Consider the following 22,116-nt stretch of genomic DNA (forward strand, 5'->3'; position numbering starts at 1 on the left):
CTCTGTTTTTCCCTCCCTGACTTGTCTCTTGTCTCTAGGCTGGCTTGTGATTCCCCTTCCCTTTTTGACTGTTCTGCTTCCTGTCTGTGAACTCCATAGGCCTCGAGTGCAGATGCTAACAGCCAGTATTCTTTGGGACTAGTTAAAATTTGGCCACTCCCTCCCTTTCCCCCAGCTCTGGTCTGTGCAAGGCATTTTATGGAAAGGGTCAGCTCTTGGCAGGGCCGGGATGGGGCTGTATGAGGGGAGGGGGAATGTGTTAACTCCACTTGCTCTTCAGCTTGACTGGCCAGGAAGACTAATATGGGATTAAAGCGCTCTCTGAATTCTGTACCAGGAGGGAGCATCTTCTGGGAAAGAATAAGGGCCAGAGAAAAACACATCCATATTTAGAAGTGGAGGGTGAGGGGGATTGAAGAGTGGCAATGCGGATGTTTGGTCAGCACTTGGTTGGGAGCAGGAGATATTAGAGTGGAGGGAAGCGTAATGTTCTAAGGTGCCATAGAGAGGTGCAGTCAAGAGTCCAGGTGTGGGGACTGCTCTCAGATGGGCTTTGGACCCTTCCTTGGTCTCCACTTCACTGTAACAGTCTATTTGTGCAGGTGAGCTTTTCCTCCACCCTGACTTCTCCTTTAATATTAACTCTCAAGAGAGTTTCTGAAACTTTCCTGAAATTTTCAGTAGGGATTTTCTTCAGTGCCTTCCTGTGGGCTGTTCTGCAGTTTACCTTCTAATTCTGCCCTCTCTAGGACAGAAAGCTTTTCCCTACCTCGTGTTTCTCCAAACTGACTCTTAGACATATTCAGACACTAGCTTCTCCTAAACTCTGCTTCCTTGCCTGGAAGGACTGGCTCTGTCTTGCTGCAAGGCCGTTAGAGAAAGAAAGAGGGAGTGCTTATTGCTTTAGTTTTCTCTGATGGTTGAGCCCAGTCAGAGCTGAGCTTCTCAAGCTCCACATTCTTTTCTTGGGCACCTAGCCCCTCCCCTGCTCCTCCCTTTCCCTTCTCTTCCCTCCAGGAACACCATGGCAACCAAAAGCAAGGGCAGTTGTCATGGAAACAGTCCTTTAAAATTCCCTGAATTTGGGGCACAGCCCTCCATGGGTGTGGGTGGGGGATGTCAGGGACTGATTGACTAGTGGTATATCTTCTGTGTCTCTCCTCACTCTATTGCTTATTTCCAAGAAGCTTCCCCAAGTCCTGAAATTCAGTGCCCTCCAGACTCAGATCTAGGGACAGGTGATAGTTCTGCCCTCTGGGAGCCTTGAGGTGACTGAAGTAGGCAAACACACCCAAAGGGCAGACAGACAGAGAGAGATTTGAGAGTAGATAGGGGTGTGCGTGTGTGTGTGTGTGTGTGTGTGTGTGTGTGTGTGTGTGTTGTTGGGTTGGAGGCTGTTACTGTATGTGGAGGAGTGGTTGGTCAGAGAAAGCTTCTCAGAGGAGAGGGTGATATAAACCTTGCCGGAAGGGTTCTCCTAGGCCATCTTGTTCTTTTCCCTGCTTCTGATTCCCCTGTGGTATTCGATTTAGGGATGAGCTAGAGTGGTTAGAAGGTAGGAGGGAAAGTTTCTTAGCTTCAGAAAAAAAAATCTCCAGGGAAATAATAATAATTATAGCTACTCTTTAGAGAACACTTATCAAATACCTTATATTTACCTCCTTAAACTCCAGGTAGATGGTATTATCTTCATTCTGCAAATAAGTATCTGAGGCACAGGGAGGCATGTGACTTGCTCATGGTCACACAGTTAGCAGGTGGTAGAGCCAGAAAGTGAGCCCAGGTTCACCTGACCGCAGAGTCCATACTCTCTCTGGGGCAGCTACCTTCGACAGAAAGCTAGGATTGCCACTATCAGTCCTCATCCACTGCGGTTCCCATAGAGTCTCGATATAGTTCGATTTTCTCTCTTCTACTGCAGATTCCCACTGTGTTTTTGATGACTTTCTTGGATGCCTTGGAGACAGGCTATGGGAAGTACAAGAATCCTTACCACAACCAGATCCATGCAGCTGATGTGACCCAGACAGTCCATTGCTTCTTGCTCCGCACAGGGATGGTGGTAGGTGCCCTGCAGTCTTCTGTGATTCAGGGTCTATGGCTTCAGAATTCTGATGTCTAGGCTTTACTTCCATTTTCAATTTTTTTCTCTTGGGTAACCCAAATCCTATACAAAGTCAAATTGGATTAATTCACTCTACAGAATTCCTGGGTGTATCAAAACTTCATGGGCAGTGGTAGAGACACGTGCTGGGATACAGAGAGAATGTTGCAGGTTGAGATGGAGGGAAGTCCAAGGGCCGGCCTAGAACAACGGAAGGGATGGGCTGAGTGGTCCAGCCTGTGTGGAGGTTCTGGGAGAGTGACCACCGGCGTCAGCCCTCTCTCATCCTCTGTCTCTTTCCCCTAGCACTGCCTGTCGGAGATTGAGGTCTTGGCCATCGTCTTTGCTGCAGCTATCCATGACTACGAGCACACAGGCACTACCAACAGCTTCCACATCCAGACCAAGTGAGGAGTGGGGACATGGCAGGGACAGGGGCCAAGAGGAGTAGAGGAGGTTACCGGAGTTCCTCCTTACAGGGGGCTGGGCATGGTGCCCTTTGCTCTTGCAGGTCAGAATGTGCCATCCTGTACAATGATCGTTCCGTGCTGGAGAACCACCACATCAGTTCTGTTTTCCGAATGATGCAGGATGATGAGATGAACATTTTCATCAACCTCACCAAGGATGAGTTTGTGTGAGCAGAAATCAGTACTTGGCCATTCCTAAAAGACCTGTTTACCCTAACCTTTTTTTTTTTTTTTTTCCCCCTACTTCCTGGACCTCTTGCCCAGCAGAGTGGAGGGGGCTGATCACTTCTCTTTTTCTGTCTATTCAGAGAACTGCGGGCCCTGGTCATTGAGATGGTGTTGGCCACAGACATGTCCTGTCATTTCCAGCAAGTGAAGTCCATGAAGACTGCCTTGCAGCAGTTGGAGAGGTGGAATCTTGGGGGTGGCAGGAGTGGCTAGGGCCAGGCCAGAAGGAGGGATGTGTGAACTGTGGGGTGTGTACATGGGTGGTTGGCATGCCAGGTCTGTGCCTGGATGTAGAGTGTCCTGGCTCCGGGTACCTGAGTGTGCCTCTGTGTAAGTGTATGTGTACGTGATCCTAGGTTTGTGTGCAGCCCAGGCTGGAGAGCCCTTTTGGCTAGGAGTCTGCAATCGGGGTTTCTCATTGGAGCTACAGGACAGGATTACCCTGGAATGTTGAGAAATTCATTCAACCCTCAGGACTCATTTCTTTCTTTGTGAAATGGTGAAAATGATATGCCTCTCTCCATGCCAGCTTGCCACTAGTTCCTGCTCTGAGGGCTATTGGTAGAGTTATGTGAGGTTAAAAAAAAGTGCACAGAACAAATGCCATAATTATATCTACCGTTGCTTAAAAGTGGGCGGGAGTACATAAATGTGAGTGAGAGGAAAGGGCTGTGTTTGTGTTTTTGCAGGTGTGTGCTAATCTCTGTTTGCTGTCTGTGTGGGAGAGTGTGCAATGTCACAGTGGGTCATTGTTGGGGGTATAATAATAATAATAATGGTTATTTATATAATCTACTGAGCACTTATGTGTCAGACACCCTTCAAAATGCTTGTGTGTTTTATACCATTTAATTCTCAGAATAACTTGGCATGTTGTAGCGTTTTTATTTCCATTTTAGGGTGGAAGAAAATGAAATATAGAAATTTTAAATTACTTGCTCAGTGTCACACACTGAACTGGTGTGTGGTAGGTGTAGTGGGGATTCAAATCCAGGCCCTTTGCTTCTAAAAGCCTGGCCTCTCAGCTAACCTGTGCTGTTACCTATATATACACATCTCATACATACGAATTTCTGTGTGTGTGTGAGAAACTGTGTGTGTGTGCATAGCCTTGAAGGGTGTTTAAAGTTAAGTGAAAGGATGTGCATGTATGGGTCTGAGAGAGGGGTTGTGATGGGAAGTTAGGAAATGGTCCTAGATTCCTTTTCCTACAAGATTAGTTTCCTGTCCTTTGCCACCTGCCCCAACCAGGATCGACAAGTCCAAAGCCCTGTCTCTACTGCTCCATGCTGCTGACATCAGCCACCCAACCAAGCAGTGGTCTGTCCACAGCCGCTGGACGAAGGCCCTCATGGAGGAATTCTTCCGCCAGGTAGCCTGGCATCTTTGCCTACCTCCTTTTCACCCCTTTTGCTTCCCAATGTTCGTCCTCCTACTCCAGATCTTCATGTAGCTATTCACAGTTTCTGATCTGATCCCAAATCTGTGGGATAAAATCTCATTATCCTAAAACCTTAACAATAGCTGTATTCCATCTGTGTATCATTCATTTCCAGGTCACAGGTGCAGAAATTCCTCTTCTCCAGCAACTCCCAAACATCCCTAACCACACCCTAGCTCTGTGGGACTGAAGTGTCCCCCCCAGATCTCATACCTTGTCCTCTCTTCTCCAGGGTGACAAGGAGGCAGAGCTGGGCCTGCCTTTCTCTCCACTCTGTGATCGCACATCCACTCTGGTGGCACAGTCCCAGATTGGTGAGTGTCCATTCTTTTTTTTGGGGAGAGGTGTTTGCTATAGGGTGCGTGCGCTCACCAGAAAGACAGAGAGATAAAGAGAGATGGAAAGGAGAAATCACCCCCCAGGGGGGATGGCCACACCACAATCTCTTCTCCTCCATTCTCCTCTCGGGATCTTGGGCACGCAGCACCTGACATGAGTTTAAGCCACCGGGTCTGAGACTCGAACCGTGGTCGACTACATGGGAGTCCAGCAACATAGCCTTCATGCCAACTGCTGGTCCCAATGAGTGTCCATTTGTGCAGGAAGAAAAGGATTGGGAAGGGGAAAGGATGCTCTCTGGTCATGGGCCAGGATAATGCCAAGTTCTCAACTCCAAAACCATTCTTCCTCCAAGCCTGCTGTGCTAGAGTGTGTGGTTGTGGGTGGGAGACCAGGAGGGTGCAGTAGCAGAGAAGAGCTCTTTGGGGTCACATAGACATCATCCTAAAGCCTGCCCCCACTGGGAAGTTTTTATCCCCAGGTTACCTCTCCACTCTGTTTTACGTGCCAGCTGTGTCATCTGTTCAGCCCCCCCAGCGAGGCATTGCTACCGCATTGCCCTGCATTGCTCCCTCACTGCAGGTTTCATTGACTTCATTGTGGAGCCCACGTTCTCTGTGCTGACTGATGTGGCCGAGAAGAGTGTCCAGCCCCTGGTGGATGAAGACTCCAAGTCTAAAAACCAGCCCAGGTGAGGGTGGTTGGGGTAGCCAGGTCTCCTGGCTCTGTGGGGGTGGGCAGGAGGGTAAGCCACACTGAGGGAGGTGGGGAGGCAGGCTACTCCAAACCTGGGGGTTCCTTTGCTGCTTGTCACACAACTGGGGAGGAAAGATGGGACAGAAGAATGCAACCAGCACCTATGCTCTGTTCTGCCGTATTTTTGTTTCTTCCTTTAGCTCTGTTTTTATTGTCTTTTGGCTAATTTTTTGTTTTCTTTTCACTAGGCAGGAGGTTATGGAGAGGGAGGGCTAAAACTGGGGAAAGTGGGACAGGGACTTGAGGGGTATCTAGTAGAGGGAAAGAAGGACCGGGCTCCCTAAACCTCTTCCTGCTCTTCCATCTCATTCACATGAAGGCTGTGAAGGTGGTCCTGGAGGGGGCTGGGTTTCACCTCTTGAGCTAGCATGTGTGTGTGTGGATCCTGCCTCTAGCTTCCAGTGGCGCCAGCCTTCTCTGGATGTGGAAGTGGGAGATCCTAACCCTGATGTGGTCAACTTCCGCTCCACATGGATCAAGTACATTCAGGAGAACAAGCAGAAGTGGAAGGAACGAGCAGCGAGTGGTAGGTGCCATGGTGGAGGTGATGACTGGCAGGGGCGGTGAGACCTTGTGGGGGGTAGCTAATGGACAGTAGCAGGTCCATTTTTTTTTTTTCTTAAGCTTTGTTTGCCTCCTAGAATTGGGAATGGGGCTTTTTAGACTGAAGTTAGTTCACAGGAAAGACTTACTGAATGGTCTGGATTTTTCTAGAATGAGGACCAGAGGAAGGATGGGGACAGCCACAGTATTTCATCATGCAAGGGACTCCGTGCACATTATGGTCTCTGTAAATGGTGCCCTTTATATTTGTGTAACTTCATGTCCCTGGATGGGAAATTTCTTCCTTTAGGTGGGGGTTGAGAATTGTGTTTTAGCAAGGCCAGAAAGGCTCTTCTCGAGTGGGGACAGACTGATGGTAGCTCAACCTGAGGGCAGGGTAATGGGCGAGAATCTCTTTCTTTTCTTCAAATACTCCTTGGTTTCTGACTAGTTCTTCTTGGCCTAACCTCAGCTTCCTTTATGGCCCCCTGCAGGTATCACCAATCAGATGTCCATTGATGAGCTGTCCCCCTGTGAAGAAGAGGCCCCACCCTCCCCTGCTGAAGATGAACACAACCAGAATGGAAATCTGGACTAGCCCTGGGGCTGGCCCAGGTAAGCTTGTTGTGGTGGAGGGAGTAGGGAAGGCTAGGTTTCCAACACGGCATTTTAAAAAAAGAATGTATTTGCCAGACGACACATGTACTTTCTAGAGAGAGACGAAGAGACAGAGTATGTGAGAGAGGGAGAAAGCACCTCCCAATGGGGCACAGTCATGCTACAGTCGTTCTCTTCCAAGTCTCTCTCCTGTCATTATTTTGGACACATGCACACACATGTGCACCTGTGTGTTTTTCAAGTATGATCAACCATGTGGGATTTGGCCCCCTTAACCACTAGGCCATAGAACTGGCACCCAACATAGTGTCTTTGATGGGTCATTCCTGGGATCTAATGAGCATGAGGGCCTTCCTCCTTCTTTTCAGACAGGAAAATGGAGGAGGCGAAGACACAGAACTGAGCCAGGCCATGGTGGGAAGCAGAGAAATCTCCCTCTTCTGTCCCACAGTCCCTTCAGGACAAAAAGAATTAGCTCCTCAGAACGGGTCAGGGTGAGGCCTGTACTCGGCCACTGCTGGCCTGCTCAATGTCTTTGTGACAATGAGGGAGAAGGTATTTAGCCAGGGTACAGTGCCGGTTGGATGTGACTTCAGTTTCAATCCTAGTTCACACCCTCCAAAGGATATTTTTGGACCAAGTGGGCACCAGGCAGGCCTTAGAGAAGGCAGCCAGTCCGGCTGGAGATGAAGGGCAAGGATCAGAGCACTGATTCTCCCTCTTTTCCCAGGTCCTCATTGAGTCCAAAGCGTTCGATGTCATCAGCACCATCCATCAGGACTGGCTCCCCCATCTGAACCAAGGGAGCGTGGAGGTTGTGGAAGAGACAACCCACCTGAAGGCCAAATGCCAGAGACGTGTGGCTGGGGGAAGGGCCCCTCCCCACCTGACACCCATTGGGGCGCACTTTAATCTCCCGGCAGCAAGACTGGAGAGCTTCAGGTTCCCAGTGGCCACTGTGCCCAACCCCTGCCTCTGGGCTCCCCTCTTGGCCAGATAGCTGTTTTGGAGGGGGGCTTCCTGGAGGCTTCCCATGGCCTGGGCGGGGGTGGGGGGGTTCAGAGATGCCAGCCCCCTGGGCCCTCCCCTATCCTTTTTGCCTCCAAGTTTCTAAGCAATACATTTTGGGGGTTCCCTCAGCCCCCCACCCCAGATCTTAGCTGGCAGGTCTGGGTCTTCCATCTCTCCCCCTGGGAAGGGCTGGAATAGGAGAGAAAGCTGGGTTTTTTCAGAGCCCTTACGTGGGGAGGGGAGTGGGTTCCTTCAGGGCATGGTACCTTTCTGGGACCTGAGAATTGGGGGGGGTGTTCTTCTTTATCCTAGACTTGCACTGCTTCCAGCCCCACCCTGCAGTCTTCCTTCTCTCTCATTTGGAAATGGTGACTGGGGGAGAAGAGGAGCCAGTGGGAATGGGGCTGAGGGGAGGCCTTCCCTGGGGTCCTTACAAACTTGGGACTAGCCTGGGCTTCTGGGCTTGTCACCTGCCCTTGCTAAGTCCCAAGGCTATTGCCTCCTTTTGTCTCCTCTGGGGCTGGGAGGCTTCCATCCGACCAATGTCTGTAAAGTGCTTTGAGATCTCCCCACCAAAGCACCTTCGGGTTGCATCTTAGGGGCACAGACAGGAGAGACCAGCTGGCGTAGGGTTGAGGCTGTGTGGGGAGGGTGGTGTATAACTCAGAAATCCTGTGTTGCTAGCAGAGGTTCCCCCCACTCTCCCATCTCCAACAGCTGGCCTAGCTGCAGGCACCAAGAGGCCCCTCTCCGGGGAGTGGTGGGTGAAAGGCAGATGGGGGGGAGAGCTGCCTCTGTCATGTCCTCTGGAGAGAGCCCAGCCAGGCTGTGTGCTCTTTCCTCTCAGGCTCCTTGTCGTCCCTACCTTGCCCCCAGAAAGGCCCAAGTCCAGGTGACTGCCCTCCTCCTCTCTTGTAAATACCAACCATGCATTTGTACAGTGGGCCCTGTTCGTGTGAAGTCCATATCCAGGGTCTCTTAGACCTGCCACCCTTACCCTTGTCCCTCCCAACCCACCCTGAGTGGGGCAGAGACGCATGTGACTCACCCCTGCCCTTGGTCTCCCAGACCTCTACTATAGCCAGAGACCAATAAAGAAGGGAGACTAGGCCTGGCTGTGTTTGCCTGTGTTTGTGGGTGGACGTCGACAGAGCATCGTGGACACTGCCTTTTGTAAGCTTGAGATCGTGGTGAGCTGTTCTCCCTGATGTCTGTATCCGTATATCTATATCTGGGCAAGCTCAAACCCAGAGAGGAGCTGTGCCTGAGGGCACATGGTGGGTACAGGTCAGGTGGGCTCTCTCCTGCCGAGGCTCTGCTGCTCTCCGCTCCCCATGCTGCCGCTCCAGCAAGGAGTGGGAAAGAATCTCACCTTCCCTCTTTCTCTCCCCTCCTCTACCCGGGAAAGTCTATAGAAGTGGTAGAAGGGGTCTGGCTGTAGGATCTGAGGGAGTTTCTTCAGCTATGTTTGCTTTTTGTCCTATTCTGGCTCCTCAGTGTCTAGGAAAAGGGGAGAGATGACCCTTCCAGTTCCCAGCAGGGCATCTTTGGTAACAGCCACTATATTCTCTACCATTTTTGCTAACAGTTGGAATAAGGGATGGTGGTCTCACAGCTGGAGGAGAGAACACGTTCTGAAGCTTGAGAATTCAAAAGAAAGACAGCCAGGTTTGGAGGGTAGGCAAGGAGTCACCATCTAACCAACACCAAAACTCCCTTTTCCCCCAGCCAAGTGCCAACATGCAGCTCCTGCATCTGTCCCGCAGAGGGCGCCCACAGCACATTCCCTGCTGGTCAGGGCGCGGGCCTCAGAGCTCCAAGTCTTCCAGGGACAAGGCAGCCCTGCCAGGTGGTTGTATTGTCCCTCTATAAAAGACAGCTTGGGACTATTCTTCCTTCTGGGCACCCTGAAAGTTAGTTTTCCCACTTATCTGACTCCCATCTCTCTTGTACATCAAGTAAAGGGAGGGCTGGGGAAGAACTCTTTCTTTCTTAAGGCTTCTGCCAGCTTCCCCATTTCTTCCCCCCAGAAACCATTGATCAGAAGGGCAGGGGCTGTAGAGGAGGCATGACAAGGGGAGGGAGAAAATAAGTCTTAAAGTTGGGAGGGAAAAAAGGAAAGTGCCAAGGACCTAACACCAAATTTATCACTTTTTAAAAACAAGAGATTTTCCCCAAAAGTGAAGAAATAAGAAACAAATCCAGTGTCCATGCATTCCCAAAGTGTAGTCTTGATTCCAGGACACCGCCTTCTCTCAGACCTGTTGTTGAGGAAAGGGTCAGAAAGAGAAGGTGAGAGGACATTAGATCGCCTCATCCCCTCCCATCCAGTTTGTCAAGCAGCTAACTCCTCAGGAAGCTTGTCGGGCCTGTTATCAGTCTCTGTCCCTTGTCTAATCTATGCAGGGTGAGTAAAAAGTGTAAAATGAAAGCTTAGGAGATTATCTCAGGCAGAGATAACCCAGCCTGGGCAGGGGAGGATCTCCCTTTGGTTCCCAACAACCTTTATAAGAAAAAATACCATGGCCTACTTCATCACCTATTCCAGGAATCATATGTCCCACACAAAGTCTAACCTTAGTCCCTCCCACACTGTAGCTTTCTTTGTCCATCAGAGGAGATGTAATTCCTCTTACCATATAGGATAACTTTTCAGTGATGGAATCTTTGTTCCCCCCTTTTTTGACTCCAAAGATCAGGCTCTTGCCATTGTCCACATAGCTTGACCTCCTGTAGACCTGGTTGCCCAGCCCTTGGGTCTTACCGAGTTGGCGCCCTGCGAATCCAGTGGTGGTATATGGGTTGAGAGTTCCTCTGTGCTGGGTTCCCCACTGGCCCGCTCCTGAGTTTTAGGCATGGATTCTGCAGGTTCTAAGGAGGGAAAATGGGTGGTGGGAGGGAGAGGCAGCATTTATGAAGGCCATGGAGGGGAGACTGCTTCTGTACACTGTATCCTCTATCTCAGTGACCCCTGAGAGGGGTCCAAGGCCCAGTTCGGAGCAACCGAGCAAGACCAGCAGGGTTTTCTCTTCACAATTAATACTATAGGTTCACTTTTAAAAATCTGCAATCAGAAATTGAACCCAAAATCTCTGAAAAATTTTTAAAAAATCTGGGGGTCCAGCTCATGGCCTTCCTTGGTGGCTATGTGAGTGGGTTCCCACATGGCTTACTGAGCAGTTCGAGTCCTGACTTGGTGGCTTGAAAAACGTGCCAAGTGTGTGTGCATGTGCGTGCTCAAAATCCTATAAGGAATGAGAAATGGATTGAAGCATGACAATTACCCATAGGTGGTGTTCTCTCTCTTTTTCTCACTCTGTCTCTTCTTCCCTTTTTCTCTCTCTAGTGAGTGCATGTGCCCTCTGACAAATTAAAAAAAAAATCCAGGTACCATCTTAGCACATGGCTAAGCCTGACCTGAACTGATATGAGGCTGTTTTCAGTCTTTATTTATACCATTAAATAAGACCATTAATTGGACTGAAGAAACGTGAATGTGTTTGATCACAGGGTACTTTGCTGAAGGTATTTTATAATTTGCAGTGCACATACTGTACCACTTTTATAAAATGAGAAAAAATTTGAATTCTGGAATATGAGAGAATCTTCAAAAAGCTCATAGAAAATGCATATTATGAAAAAAATATGCATGGATTTCAAATTTTTTTGCACCAAAATATCCTACTTTAATTGCTTTTCCCCTAAACTTTCCGGAGTGTCTTGTACATCATAGATAAGGGACGATGGACCTATATTGACACCATTGCCACCAGCCTCTATTTCTTGCAGGCTTTGTGTCAGGCATTGTGCTGAGCACTGGTCTCATTTAATATTCACAACCAACTAAGTGAAGTAAGCACCATCATTATTATTTTATAAACCAAGGTTAAAGTAAGTTGCTCGAGGCCTCACAGCTGGTAAAGAGGCAAGTGGCAGAGCCAGGAATCTAGCTTGTGAGGGCTGTTCCCATTGGGTGGGTTCTCCCATACAGCCACAGTAAGGATCCATGAGGTCGCAGCTGGGAGGGTCTGGTGCGATTCAGTAGAGAGAGAAGATTCAAATACATGGAGTGCATGCTCATATATCCATACTCTTGAGGTACTTTTAGGTAACTATTAGGTCTCTCCCAGTCTCCAACTCTTCCTCCTTGCCCCCCCATGGGTGCAGCTTCTCTTCCTGCTGGGCTGGGGCAAAGGGTGTTTGGGGCCCTCCCCAGCCTGAACATACTCTGTGCTGTCCCTGAGGTGCCCAGCCTTGACTCCGCTTCTGTGTCCGTGATCCCAGGTGGGCAGGACTCTTGGGTCCCTGTGCTCTTGGCAGCTCCCTCAGGCTCTTCTTGTTGTTGTTGCCCTAGGTGATGTTCAACCATCATCTGGAGCTCTAGGAGTGCAGAGAATGGGAGGGAACATTGGACATGACTGCCTAGAGTCTCCTCTCTGGGCCCCAGATTTAACTACCCCACTAAAGGGTCAGTAGACATTGCTGAGTGTTGGATTTTCTCAGCCACTGAGATCTGCATGGGAGGAAACATTAGCTGGGCAATAAGAAGGGACAAAATATAGACCATAAGAAGTACTTCTTTCATAGGGAAGGGAGAGGTAGAAAAAGAGCCTTTAATGGGACCAACAGATAGCATATCAGTTATGTTACTGGACTCCCACATGGTTGACCGTGATTTAAGTCCTGGACTTGATAGCTTCAAAATCATGCCAGGTGCATGTGCGTGCCTAAGATTTTGGGAGGAGAATGGAGGAGAAGGGATTGTGGCGTGGCCATCCCCCTGGGTGGGGGTAGTGGTGGTATTTCTCACTTTCCCTTTCATTGTCTCTGTCTCTCTCTAGTGAGCACACATGCCCTAAGGTAAAAATCTCTACCCAAAAAACAAACAAACAAACAAAATAACCCCTTTAAAACCAAAAGAGAGCAGGCTGGATGGAGATACAGCAGTAATGCCATGCTCTAGAGTTTTAGGGAGGCTGACCCATCAGAAGCTTCTGCGTTTATATCTGCAGACCTCCCTGAACACACTGGACACATGTATGCCCATGATCCAGGGTTGGCAGAAGTTCAGGGTATATCATGGGATGAGGACCCTGTTGGGGATGCCTGTGGGTTTCACTCATGGAAGAAATAAATAAACCTATAAAAAATTAAGGAAAAACAAAACAAAAGACACTCCTAATTTGCTAGGATACATGGCTTCCCCTGGGGACAGGAGAAAAGGCTCAATCTTGATTCAAGAAATGTTCGAGCAGCTTCCACGTACTGTGCACTGTGCTGATGAGCTCACATACATCTATGTGACAGAATGAGGTAGTATTCAAGGCTCAGCAGGTTAAGCCGTTTCTCCAAGGCCATTTGAGCTAGTCGTGGCAGACCTGGGTGTCTAACCCCAGTCCATCTAGCAACAACTCTATAATAAAGGCAGATTCAATGACCTCTTGAGGGTTCCTTCCAAGGGGGTCAGCTTTGGGTGTAGAGGGGTAAAAAGGGGTGGGAAGGGTCTTCCGAACCTTTCATTGTGGGTGTGGTCCTTGTCATCTTCTTCCGTTGCCGTGGAGACATTGATAAAGTGGACTGTGAAAGACACAGCACAGACAGGTGTCAGCCCTGCTCGCCCTCCTCTGCCTTGTCATGCTTTTAAGTTGGAGATGGGGGTAGGTGTGGGCTTCAGAAAGTGGGGCAAGAAATCTGCTTTCCCAGCCACCTCCATCCAGTGGTGAGCAAGGAGACTGTGGTGTGTGTGTGTGTGTGTGTGTGTGTAAGGCGTGTGGGTATTCCACTCATGCACATGTGAGGAAGTGTGCAGGGAAGAGGGGGTTTAAAGGTCCTAGAGGTGGGAACACAGTTTTGAGGAATAACCACCTAGTGCGTCTGGAGGTTCTTTGGGCTGCGCTGAGTAGGAGAGGCCAGCTCACCTTGAGAAGTGGGTTGGGGATCCGGTCTTCATCTATCTCTGAGGTGAATAGGGAAAGGAGAAGGTGGTAAGAACAGGAAACCCAGGGAGTCCCCGAAGAGCTGACTTCCCAAGGTGAGGGAAGTCTGCAATCACCTCCTTCCTGCTCTGTCCTTTACATCTGGCCCTGATGGCTGCCCCAGGCCCGTTTCTTCAGGCTCTCCTCCTGCTTTGCTGGCTTGGTCCTACCCTTGACTCTGTGGCCAGTTCACATCTACAACTGTTCTCTCCCCTGCGAGGGGAGAGAACTCTTCCCCAACTCTAGGGCCAGATCTGAGCCCTGCATGGGCGGGAACATGAATAGAGAGTAGCAGATTTGTTCTGTATAGGGTCCTGGAAGGTGGGATCATTTCTGGTGGCTGAGGGAAAGCCTCTGGCCTAGGTATCCTGAATTCCAGTCTAGCCCATTAGTCTGATCACCCCATCTCTCTTCCACTCCTATGTCAAGTGCCCTTGACATTCTTGGAGACCTTGCACTCTCCCTGGACCTTGGTGGGGACGCTGGTGACCGGAATCCCAGCTGCTCCCCGAGCTGTTTCTAACCTTCCCCCTTCCCCTCTGGGGGCTGTGAAGAGAGCTGATGGAGGCAGTCCCTCCCCCACACAGCTGTCACTGCCTCTGGGGGTGGGGGCAGCATCATCTCAGTTGCTGGAGAAACCTGGAAGGCGGTTGCCGCAGCAACCAGCACTCAGTTGACCACCCCAATTCCTGGGGGGCTTAGGAACCAGGTGGTCTCCCTCCCCTTCCAAGCACTAGTTCATCAATTTGAATGCAAAGAAAATCCTGCTAATCCAGTCGCCACTTTCCTGCTTTCAGGACTGAGATCCCTGACTCCTCAGATCTGGCCTTCTTCTTTCTAGCACTCATCTTTCTCAGTGGGACAGCAGCCTCTACTCCCTTCGGTGACCCATCCCTTGGGTTACCTGGGGATGACTGGTCACTGGTCAGCACGAGGGTGGCAGGGGTGGGGCGTCGCCTCCGAATCTGGGGGAAGGTGGGAAGGGGAAAGCAGTCAAGTACGTGGGAGCCTCTGAGCCTCACCCAGCACCACTCAGCAACATCACACAGGCCAGCTCACCACACCTCAAAAAGCACCAGGTTACTCTGGACCTATTGTCCCAGGGGTTCCAGGGACATCTTTGCTCCTGTCTGTTCCTGAGGAGAGCTACTCCCAAAGACCACGTGCACGCCCTGCTCTCTCAACCTCCTGTTCTGTCTCTCCTGGCCCCAGATCTCCAGATGAGCAGCTATATCCGCTCTAAAGCATCGATCTCTGGCCTGTTGTCCTTCCGTCCATCCTGGATCAATGGTCAGAAATAACCTGAGAGGGCACAGGGGTTTCCTGCAGTCTCCAGCCTCCCCTCCACCCCCAACACAGACATTAACCTTCTATGGGCCAGTGCCTGCAGAGCACCCCTCAGGCCCACCCAGCCTGGGAGGACAGTACACAGAACGAAGGACTGAACGTGCATCTCCCTGGCCTGGGCCCCTCACTCTCTATTCTTGGACAGAATTCCCTATAAGGTCCTCCCTATTCTTGGACACACTGCCTTTCTGATTGTTAGGAAGAAGGGTCTGGGGAAATCCTGTAATTGTAAATATAATACAGGTAGCACTGTGGTCAGGGCCTTAAAGGTAGCTGAAAAATCTTACCTTGGACTCTAGGTCCCATTGTAAGAAATTAACATGTAAAGCTGATTGACTGCTGGTTTCTGAATCTCTTCCCCTGCTCTTGTTCTTTCGTCATGCTGCCAATAAAGTTGATTGTTGTGAAGTCAATCTAAAGACTCCTGGGATATGTAGTTTCTTCCCTTTCTTTGGTGGTTTTAGGGCTCAGAAGTGAGGAGAAGGATGGGGGTTGGAATACCTGCAGCCCCTCTAGAGCAGCGGTGGGGAGGGAAGGCTGAGAAAGGGGTTCAAATTATTAACTGGAGTTGAGAGGAATGGGGGTGAGCACAATGGATGATCAAATCCCTATCTCTGTATTTCATCATTTAGTGTCATCGCCACTGGTGTGGGGAATAGGAGGTGGCAAAACACTGCCATTCTCTATGTTCCTAAAGTGTGTACTAGCTACAGCGAGAAGGGCTGTTTAAGACTGAGAGGGGGACTCTCACCCCAAAAGAAACAGGATGGATAGAATGGGGGATGTCGGGCTAGGGCATAATTCTTCCAGGAGAAATCAGTGGCATCTGTTTTTGATGACATATCAAGGTCTCTAACAGTCCTGGTTGTGTGTGTGTGTGTGTGTGTAAACTCATCACTGCAAAAACATTAATAGTAAGTTGTCTCTGGCAATTTTTGGTGCAAATGGGCTGGGGCTGGCAGTCAGGTGTGTGTGCCTCATGTGTGCGGGTGGGGCCTCTAATTAGGAGGACCTTTCCTCTCTCTTTCCTGTCCTGGGGTGATTGTCATGGCTGTAGAAGGGTAGAGGAGACAGGGAGAGCGCGGAGTGGGGATTAGTGAATTGGGAGCCAGAGAAGGAGATAGCAAGTGTGACAGGGCCTTTCAGATGGCAGCGGGGCTCTGTGGTCTTGGACAGATCCCTTACTTGACCTATTTCCTTGACACGGACAAGATTTCTAAGCCCTCAGAGTGCTTGAGCATTGTGACATCCTACAGCAGGAGGGAGGAAAGTCAGATTTGCTGAGGCACCTCCCAGGCACCTCAACTATTAGGAAATGAACAGATGGTTTCTTCTTTTGGTTGTACCTATCCCAGACCCTAGCTCTCATTCTCAAGGACACTTGGTGCCTCCGCCTCTGATTTATTCTGAAACCAGTCATGCAAACGATCTGGTAGCTGTGGGCACCCCTTCACCCTGCCGCTTTGGGCTCCATAACTCAGAGCTTCCAACTCTTTTTATGCCCCCTCTCCCTCCCCATTGGTCTGGGTTAGGGGCTCTTGCCAAACCTGGAGCTTTTGGCTTCCACACGTAGTAACAGCAGGAGGGGCTGAGGTTAGACTGCAGGTAAAATTTCAGGCCTAGTAGAACCTCTTTTCTGAAGATTGGAGAAAAGCAAGCCCAGACTCCAGCTAAAAATCTTTACCACTGTCTGCTGCTCCTCCCTTCCTGTCCCCACCCCAGATCCCTGAATCCCTGGGCTATGCTCTTCTCCCAACACACGCCTACTACACCTGCCTCCTCCAACACCAAACAGATGCAGGTGTCAGGCCCTGTTTGTGCCAGGGAGTGGGAGGCAGTTGGAAGTCACCCCTACCCCTCCTCCTCCAGCCCACACCCTTGGGCCCTTTTTCTTAAATCTGAGGTTATCTTAGCCAGTCCTCTGTCTCCAAGCACAAGAGATTTTCCCTGACCTTAAGGGGATACTCCCCATGCTAGTGGCTCTCCATCCTCCTCCTCCTCGGGAGGTCTGTGACATCTTTACAATCCCTTCACCATCACACCTTAAAGGTCTGAAGATGCAGTGGCATGACAAGCCAGTACCTGATTCCCCCCGCCCCGTGCTTGGGGAAGCAGAAGTTGCAGAGAGTGTGCACCTTCTCTTCCCTTCACACCCAGACTTTATCCAGCAAACAGCTGGAGAAACAGCAAACCACTGTCTTTAGCCCATTCTGAGTGGTCACAATGGTTTTCAGGTGGGGAGGCCCTGCCAGAGCCTGGCAGCTGGTTGGGGGAAACAGAGAACTGACCTTGTGGGAATTGGATATTCCTTAGGAATGGGAATGTCTAGGTGATGGACAGGGAACACAAGAGATGGAGCAATAGGCAAATAAGCAAATATTTAGCAAATGGGCATAGGAAGATCACGGTGGTCACACTCTGTACACACGCACTCACTCCCACCGAGACACACACTCATACACAGTCGCCTCTGCCAGGCTGCTCTGAGCTAAAAATAGGCTAGGCCAGGAGGCTGGGCCAGGGCTCTGGAACTCCCACCCCTCGAGCCAAGGCCGGCTCAGTGCTTCTTCCTCACACAGTGCTCATTTTGCACCCAGTCCTGAGAAAGCCCCCACCTCTGATCTTCCAGCGCCACTCCCTCCATTCCACCCCACCCCCACCCCAAAGGGCAGGAGTTGGGAATAAGGGCCCTCGCGTCCACTTGAGCAGAAGGGCGCCTCCGTCTGCAGACCCCACCGCCCTTCTCCCCAAAGCCCCAGCCCCCTTAGCTGTCCTCAGCTCCTCCTTGTTATCGCTCTCTGGAGCCCAGCTAGGTGCGCCCCCAGTTAGGAGGGCACGCCGAGGGCGGTTTCCTCAACTCCCACAGTTGCAGGCTCCCTCCATTACCGACCCCCTCCCGCACTGCTGCTGGTACCCTTCGGCACCGCCTCAGAAACTCTGGCGGGGGCTGACTGGGTGGGGATGCAAGATTGGTGAAGGGGGAGGGGTCGTGTCCTCAAGCAGGCCCCCTCCCCCAGGGCTGGGAAGGAAGAGAGCGACTCTCCCGGGGACAGGCATCCAGTGAGGCGCTCGTCCTTGGGTCCGTCTCAAAGCAGCACCGAGGGATGTGGTTCCAGAGGTGGGGGAGGGGGTAGAAGACCCCCAAACTGAGCGAGTTTGCTCTCAAAAAGGCACCCTGCTACCGGAGGGCTAGGTTGGTCTCCCGGGTGCCCCCAGTCCAGGGGTCCCTGGTCCTTTGCTGGAGAGTCCTTTGCCGCCCCGCCCTGCTCCGCACCTGCTCCGCCGCCTCGGGGTCAAGGTGCGGCTCCAGCAGCGGGACGGTGAACTGGATCTTCCGGGGGCTGTTGTCTGGCTCCATGGTTGGGGCGGCGGCCGCAGGCTGCGGGCTGGAAGGCGACAGGACTCGGGGCTGGGGCGGGCGCGCTCCCTCTCCGCTCCGCTCCGGCCCCGGCCCCAGCCCGGCGCTCGGCTCCCAGCTCCCGGCTCAGCGCTCCTAGCTCGCGGCTCCCGAGACTCCGAGGCCGCCGATTGGCTCCCCACCCCCCCCCCCCCGGCCCCCCCCCCCCCCCCCCCCCCCATCCCCACCACGTCACCACCACCATCACCATCACGTCACATCGCCCAGTGCGGTCCCCAGGTATCCTCGGAGTTCTGGGCAGAGTAGGGGTGCGGAGAGGCTACGAAGAACATCTCCAAGCTGGGGGCAGGCTTTAGGGGCCGAGAAAGTGGAGGGGAGCTGCGGGAGAGGAGGCGGCAACCTCGAGAGGACGGTTTTATTTACGATCTTAAAAGTGGTTGTCTCACAGAGGAAAGACTGAGAGGGACTTAGGCGTACAGCAGGAGGGACTAACGTTAGACTGGGGGAGGGACTTGCCCTTCGGTGGAAATCACTGTCGCGGGCGGGAAGTTGGAGCCCAGGTGCGGCTTTTGGACACGGGTCCTATGTTCACTCAGAGGCAGGGGAAGACCTCAGGGGGTCTCCAAAGGGAGCGCCTCTCTCGAAGTGCCTAGGGGTGTGGGTGGAAGGCTTGCGGAGAGTGGATCATATGGGACTCGGTCGAAGGAGGAATGGGGGTGAGGAACCAGTAGTGCTTGTGAAATAGATTTCCCTTTCTGCTGGCTAAGTTATAGGGACCCTAAAAGGTGAAAGGTCAGTGTGGGGAGTGTGCCGGGGGATGGAGAGGGAGACTTCTCTGGTGGAGTGGCGTGTTTACAGATGGGATCGGTTTTCAGTTTCACTACTGGCAGAATACGGAAACCAACCCTGCAGTAACTGAAGGACAGAGGTTAGACTCTGTGAAGAACTTGCTAGTTTGGGGTAGGACCAAGATGTCAATCAACACCAATGAGTTGGGCAGACAGGATATTCATAGGAGCTGGTGTGTGCTGTGCTAGGGGCTGGGAACTGCTGGACAGAGGAGGGAGAGAAGGTGCAGGGGCGCTGGGGAGGGTAATGGCTGGATGCATCTTTGGGAAGAAGTTGCAATGGGGAAGAGGGGAGGAGAATAGGGGCGCTGGGGGAGGATCAGGGCTGGGGCCAGGTCTGTTTCCTTAACCTTAAACCAAACAACTAGCAAGTTCCATAGAGACTTACCCCTGGTTCTCTGGGACCCCTTGATCACCTTCTATGGGAACTGCCTGAGCCCTCAATTGCCACCTCCTCTGGACAGCCCTTCCCTGACCTGGATTTCACAAGACTCCTTCCCCTACCTCCCAAAATAACTTCCTCCTCCCTTCCTGCTAGCCATATCTTTTTACATATGCCAGGCTCAGTTTTCTCAGGGCTAGGCTGTGGTTATAGGGACCAGTGGGCCCTGAAGGCTCTGGCCAGCTGAACCTCCATTTGCAGGTTAACTGGCCCCTGCTTTGCTGCCCCTGGGCCTCCAGGAGTGACTGCCTCCCACAGCCTGCACTTGCAGGTTCCTTTACTCTCTGGTGTAGCAGGGCCAGTCAGAAAATAGCTGGGTGGGCTTCTTGTCTCCCTTACCCCCAAGGTCTGTGTACTTCCCTTCCCACACCGGCTAAGTGACAGTGGAGGGAGACTGTTGAGGCTCTGAAGCAGAGATGAAGGGGTTGGGGGAGATGCTGGGCCCTTTGGGGTCCAGTGGCTTGCTGGGGCCTTTCCCACTCACCCTACCTCCTAACCACACATACCAGGACCCAAAGTACCCTCTACATAGGTGCTTGTTTCTCCCCTGTACCATCGGGACCATGAAGCCAGGATCCCCGCGCCGAGGTCTGGGACCTCAGGCTCCTCTCTCTGAGCCTTAGTCTCATTTGTAAAGTGGACAGAATAGTCCCCACCTCACTGAGTTGAGTACCGTAGGTAAGATACCTTCCATACAAAAGCCCTCAATTAATTGACAGATAGCTTCTACTGTGAATGCCCTGATATCGCCTAACAGGACAGCAGAATGAGGGGAGTCACCTCTTGTAAGAACATCCCCCACCCCACCCGGTTTATTGTTTACCCAGGCCTCCTTCCATGTTCTCTTCTTTTCTCCAAACTTTGGTCTGGTCACGGAATCTCCTCCCGCCCTTCATGGTGCTTTTTCAAGTATCAGATTCTCAGACATGCCCCCTTACCCCAGTCATAAAAGCTGCAGGTAACAAGAGGGACCTGAGAGAAGAACCCAGAGAACTCAAGCTTCAGAGAGATGGCTGATGTGGGAACGTGTGGGGACGTGTGGGAAGGGGGGTCCTGGAGCAGCCGGTGCTGGGGTGGAGGCAGAGGAGGAGAGAGCAGGCAGAGGGAAGACAGGCAGCACCCACTCTAGCTTGGGATGGAGGAGACTGGGGACAGGTGGGCGAAGCGTTTATGGGTAGTGGGAAGGTGGAGAGTGGCAGGGTGTAGCCTTCGCACTGAGTAAGCTGAAATGGGTTGGTCTGTGAAGGTGGTGCATGTCATTCTGACCTTTATTTATACCCAGAGCTGTGTGGGTGGCTGTGAGTGCCTTTTGGGACCGTGGGTGTGAGATGGTGTGGGTTGCTCTCACGCAGGGCTGGGGAGTTGCAGAGGGCCTGACGCCTGCTCTTGGATCTCTTCCTCCAGTGAGTATGTTAGTGCCTGCCCTACCCCCACACCTTCGCCAGCCTGCTCCTGTTCATGTTAGGTGTGCTTGAGTGTGCAAGTGTTCACATCCCTGCTGCAGCCACAGCCTAGGCTGGAGGAGCAGCAGCTGTTCTGCATCGTGTGCTTCTGGGTCCATGAAACATTTAAGGTTACAGGGATGCACTGTGGGGGGTGCAGTCACGTAACAGCTCCTACCCTCGCCCTCCTCCCTCCCTCCTCCTCCCTCCTTTGGGTTAATGGGCTGCTCTTTGAGCTCTCAGCGCTTTCTGGTTTTATTATAAACCTTTCTCACCCACACTGACCCCCTCATGCTTTAATTCACTCATCCTCATAACCCACCTGGAGGGGGGGCAGGCGTTCATCCTCATTTTACCCTCAAGGGTAGGGTAGTGCAGAGCGGTGTTTTCAGAACACCTCTCTGGGCTGCCTGGACTGGGATTTGGGAGATGGAGGTTCAGTTCCTCCTACTGCTCACAACTTTCTGGGCAACTCCAGAGTCACTCCCCTGGCACTGGGCTCAGTTTCCTCATCTGCAACGTGAGGAGGACCAGGTGACCATACAAATTTCTTCCTGTCCTAATACTCCATCATTCTGAGCTAGGTGTGCTCCAATCATATAGCTCAGAAGTCCCAGGACCAGGTTAGAGCCCAGGAGACAGTCACCTTCCCTTTATCCTTGCTTTTCTCCCTGCCTGGCCAGTGTGGCAGAAGCCAACTCCTGCTTGTGGGATACATGGCACGTGCACACTTTCCACACACACAGGTCTGCTGAGGTCAGGCTGGAGATACTTTTACACATCCAAAGGAGCAGAGACCCCATCCAAGTCGTTCCCCGGGAAGCCATATGCTCATCCCGATGTGCTGCAGTTTCTCAAACCTTCCTGGAGACTCTTGGAATCATCTTAGAACTTGTGGCATATGCTCTGGAAATCCTCACTGGGGAATGTATCTTTGTCCTTAGGGGTGGCTTTGCTCTTTTGGAAATGACAGAGTCTTTAGGGGCCAAGCCTTGTGAAGGAGGGAGGTGGGAGCAGGCACTTCTGGAGCACAGGTGGGAATCCTGCAGCGATTCTGTGTATCCTGCTGGGCTCCAGAATCCATGTGGGAAGCATCTCTGCAAGAGAAGATTCTAGAGCTTCTGGGGAGCTCCAGAAGCAGCACTGGGATAGATGTGTGGCCTCACAGGGGATGACCTGGAGGCCTCAGCCTTC

General features: G+C 51.7%; 2 protein-coding genes across 2 annotated transcripts in view; one reads left to right on the plus strand and one right to left on the minus strand.

Annotated features, from left to right (window-relative positions):
* PDE1B (phosphodiesterase 1B) overlaps positions 1-9,552 on the plus strand; it is a 33,272-nt gene extending 23,720 nt beyond the window's left edge. The window contains exons 7-16 of the mRNA XM_006169115.3: positions 1,922-2,062; positions 2,411-2,511; positions 2,616-2,741; positions 2,883-2,984; positions 4,054-4,174; positions 4,476-4,557; positions 5,165-5,273; positions 5,734-5,864; positions 6,376-6,496; positions 7,230-9,552. Of these exons, the coding sequence (XP_006169177.1) occupies positions 1,922-2,062; positions 2,411-2,511; positions 2,616-2,741; positions 2,883-2,984; positions 4,054-4,174; positions 4,476-4,557; positions 5,165-5,273; positions 5,734-5,864; positions 6,376-6,479 (1,017 nt within the window). The 3' untranslated portion in view covers positions 6,480-6,496; positions 7,230-9,552. The remainder of the gene's footprint in view (positions 1-1,921; positions 2,063-2,410; positions 2,512-2,615; positions 2,742-2,882; positions 2,985-4,053; positions 4,175-4,475; positions 4,558-5,164; positions 5,274-5,733; positions 5,865-6,375; positions 6,497-7,229) is intronic.
* Positions 9,553-9,639: 87 nt separating this feature from the next.
* Positions 9,640-18,328, minus strand: PPP1R1A (protein phosphatase 1 regulatory inhibitor subunit 1A). The gene is made up of 7 exons (XM_006169114.3): positions 18,107-18,328; positions 14,390-14,450; positions 13,429-13,466; positions 13,024-13,087; positions 11,738-11,890; positions 10,275-10,381; positions 9,640-9,771 (listed from the first exon to the last, which is right to left on the minus strand). Exons 1-7 carry the CDS (start codon positions 18,188-18,190, stop codon positions 9,766-9,768), a joined length of 513 nt encoding a protein of 170 aa, XP_006169176.1. The 5' UTR covers positions 18,191-18,328; the 3' UTR covers positions 9,640-9,765.
* Between the last annotated feature and the right edge of the window lie 3,788 nt (positions 18,329-22,116).

This window comes from Tupaia chinensis, unplaced genomic scaffold, assembly GCF_000334495.1.
Source record: "Tupaia chinensis unplaced genomic scaffold, TupChi_1.0 Scaffold146740_1, whole genome shotgun sequence".
NCBI classification, from domain to species: domain Eukaryota; kingdom Metazoa; phylum Chordata; class Mammalia; order Scandentia; family Tupaiidae; genus Tupaia; species Tupaia belangeri.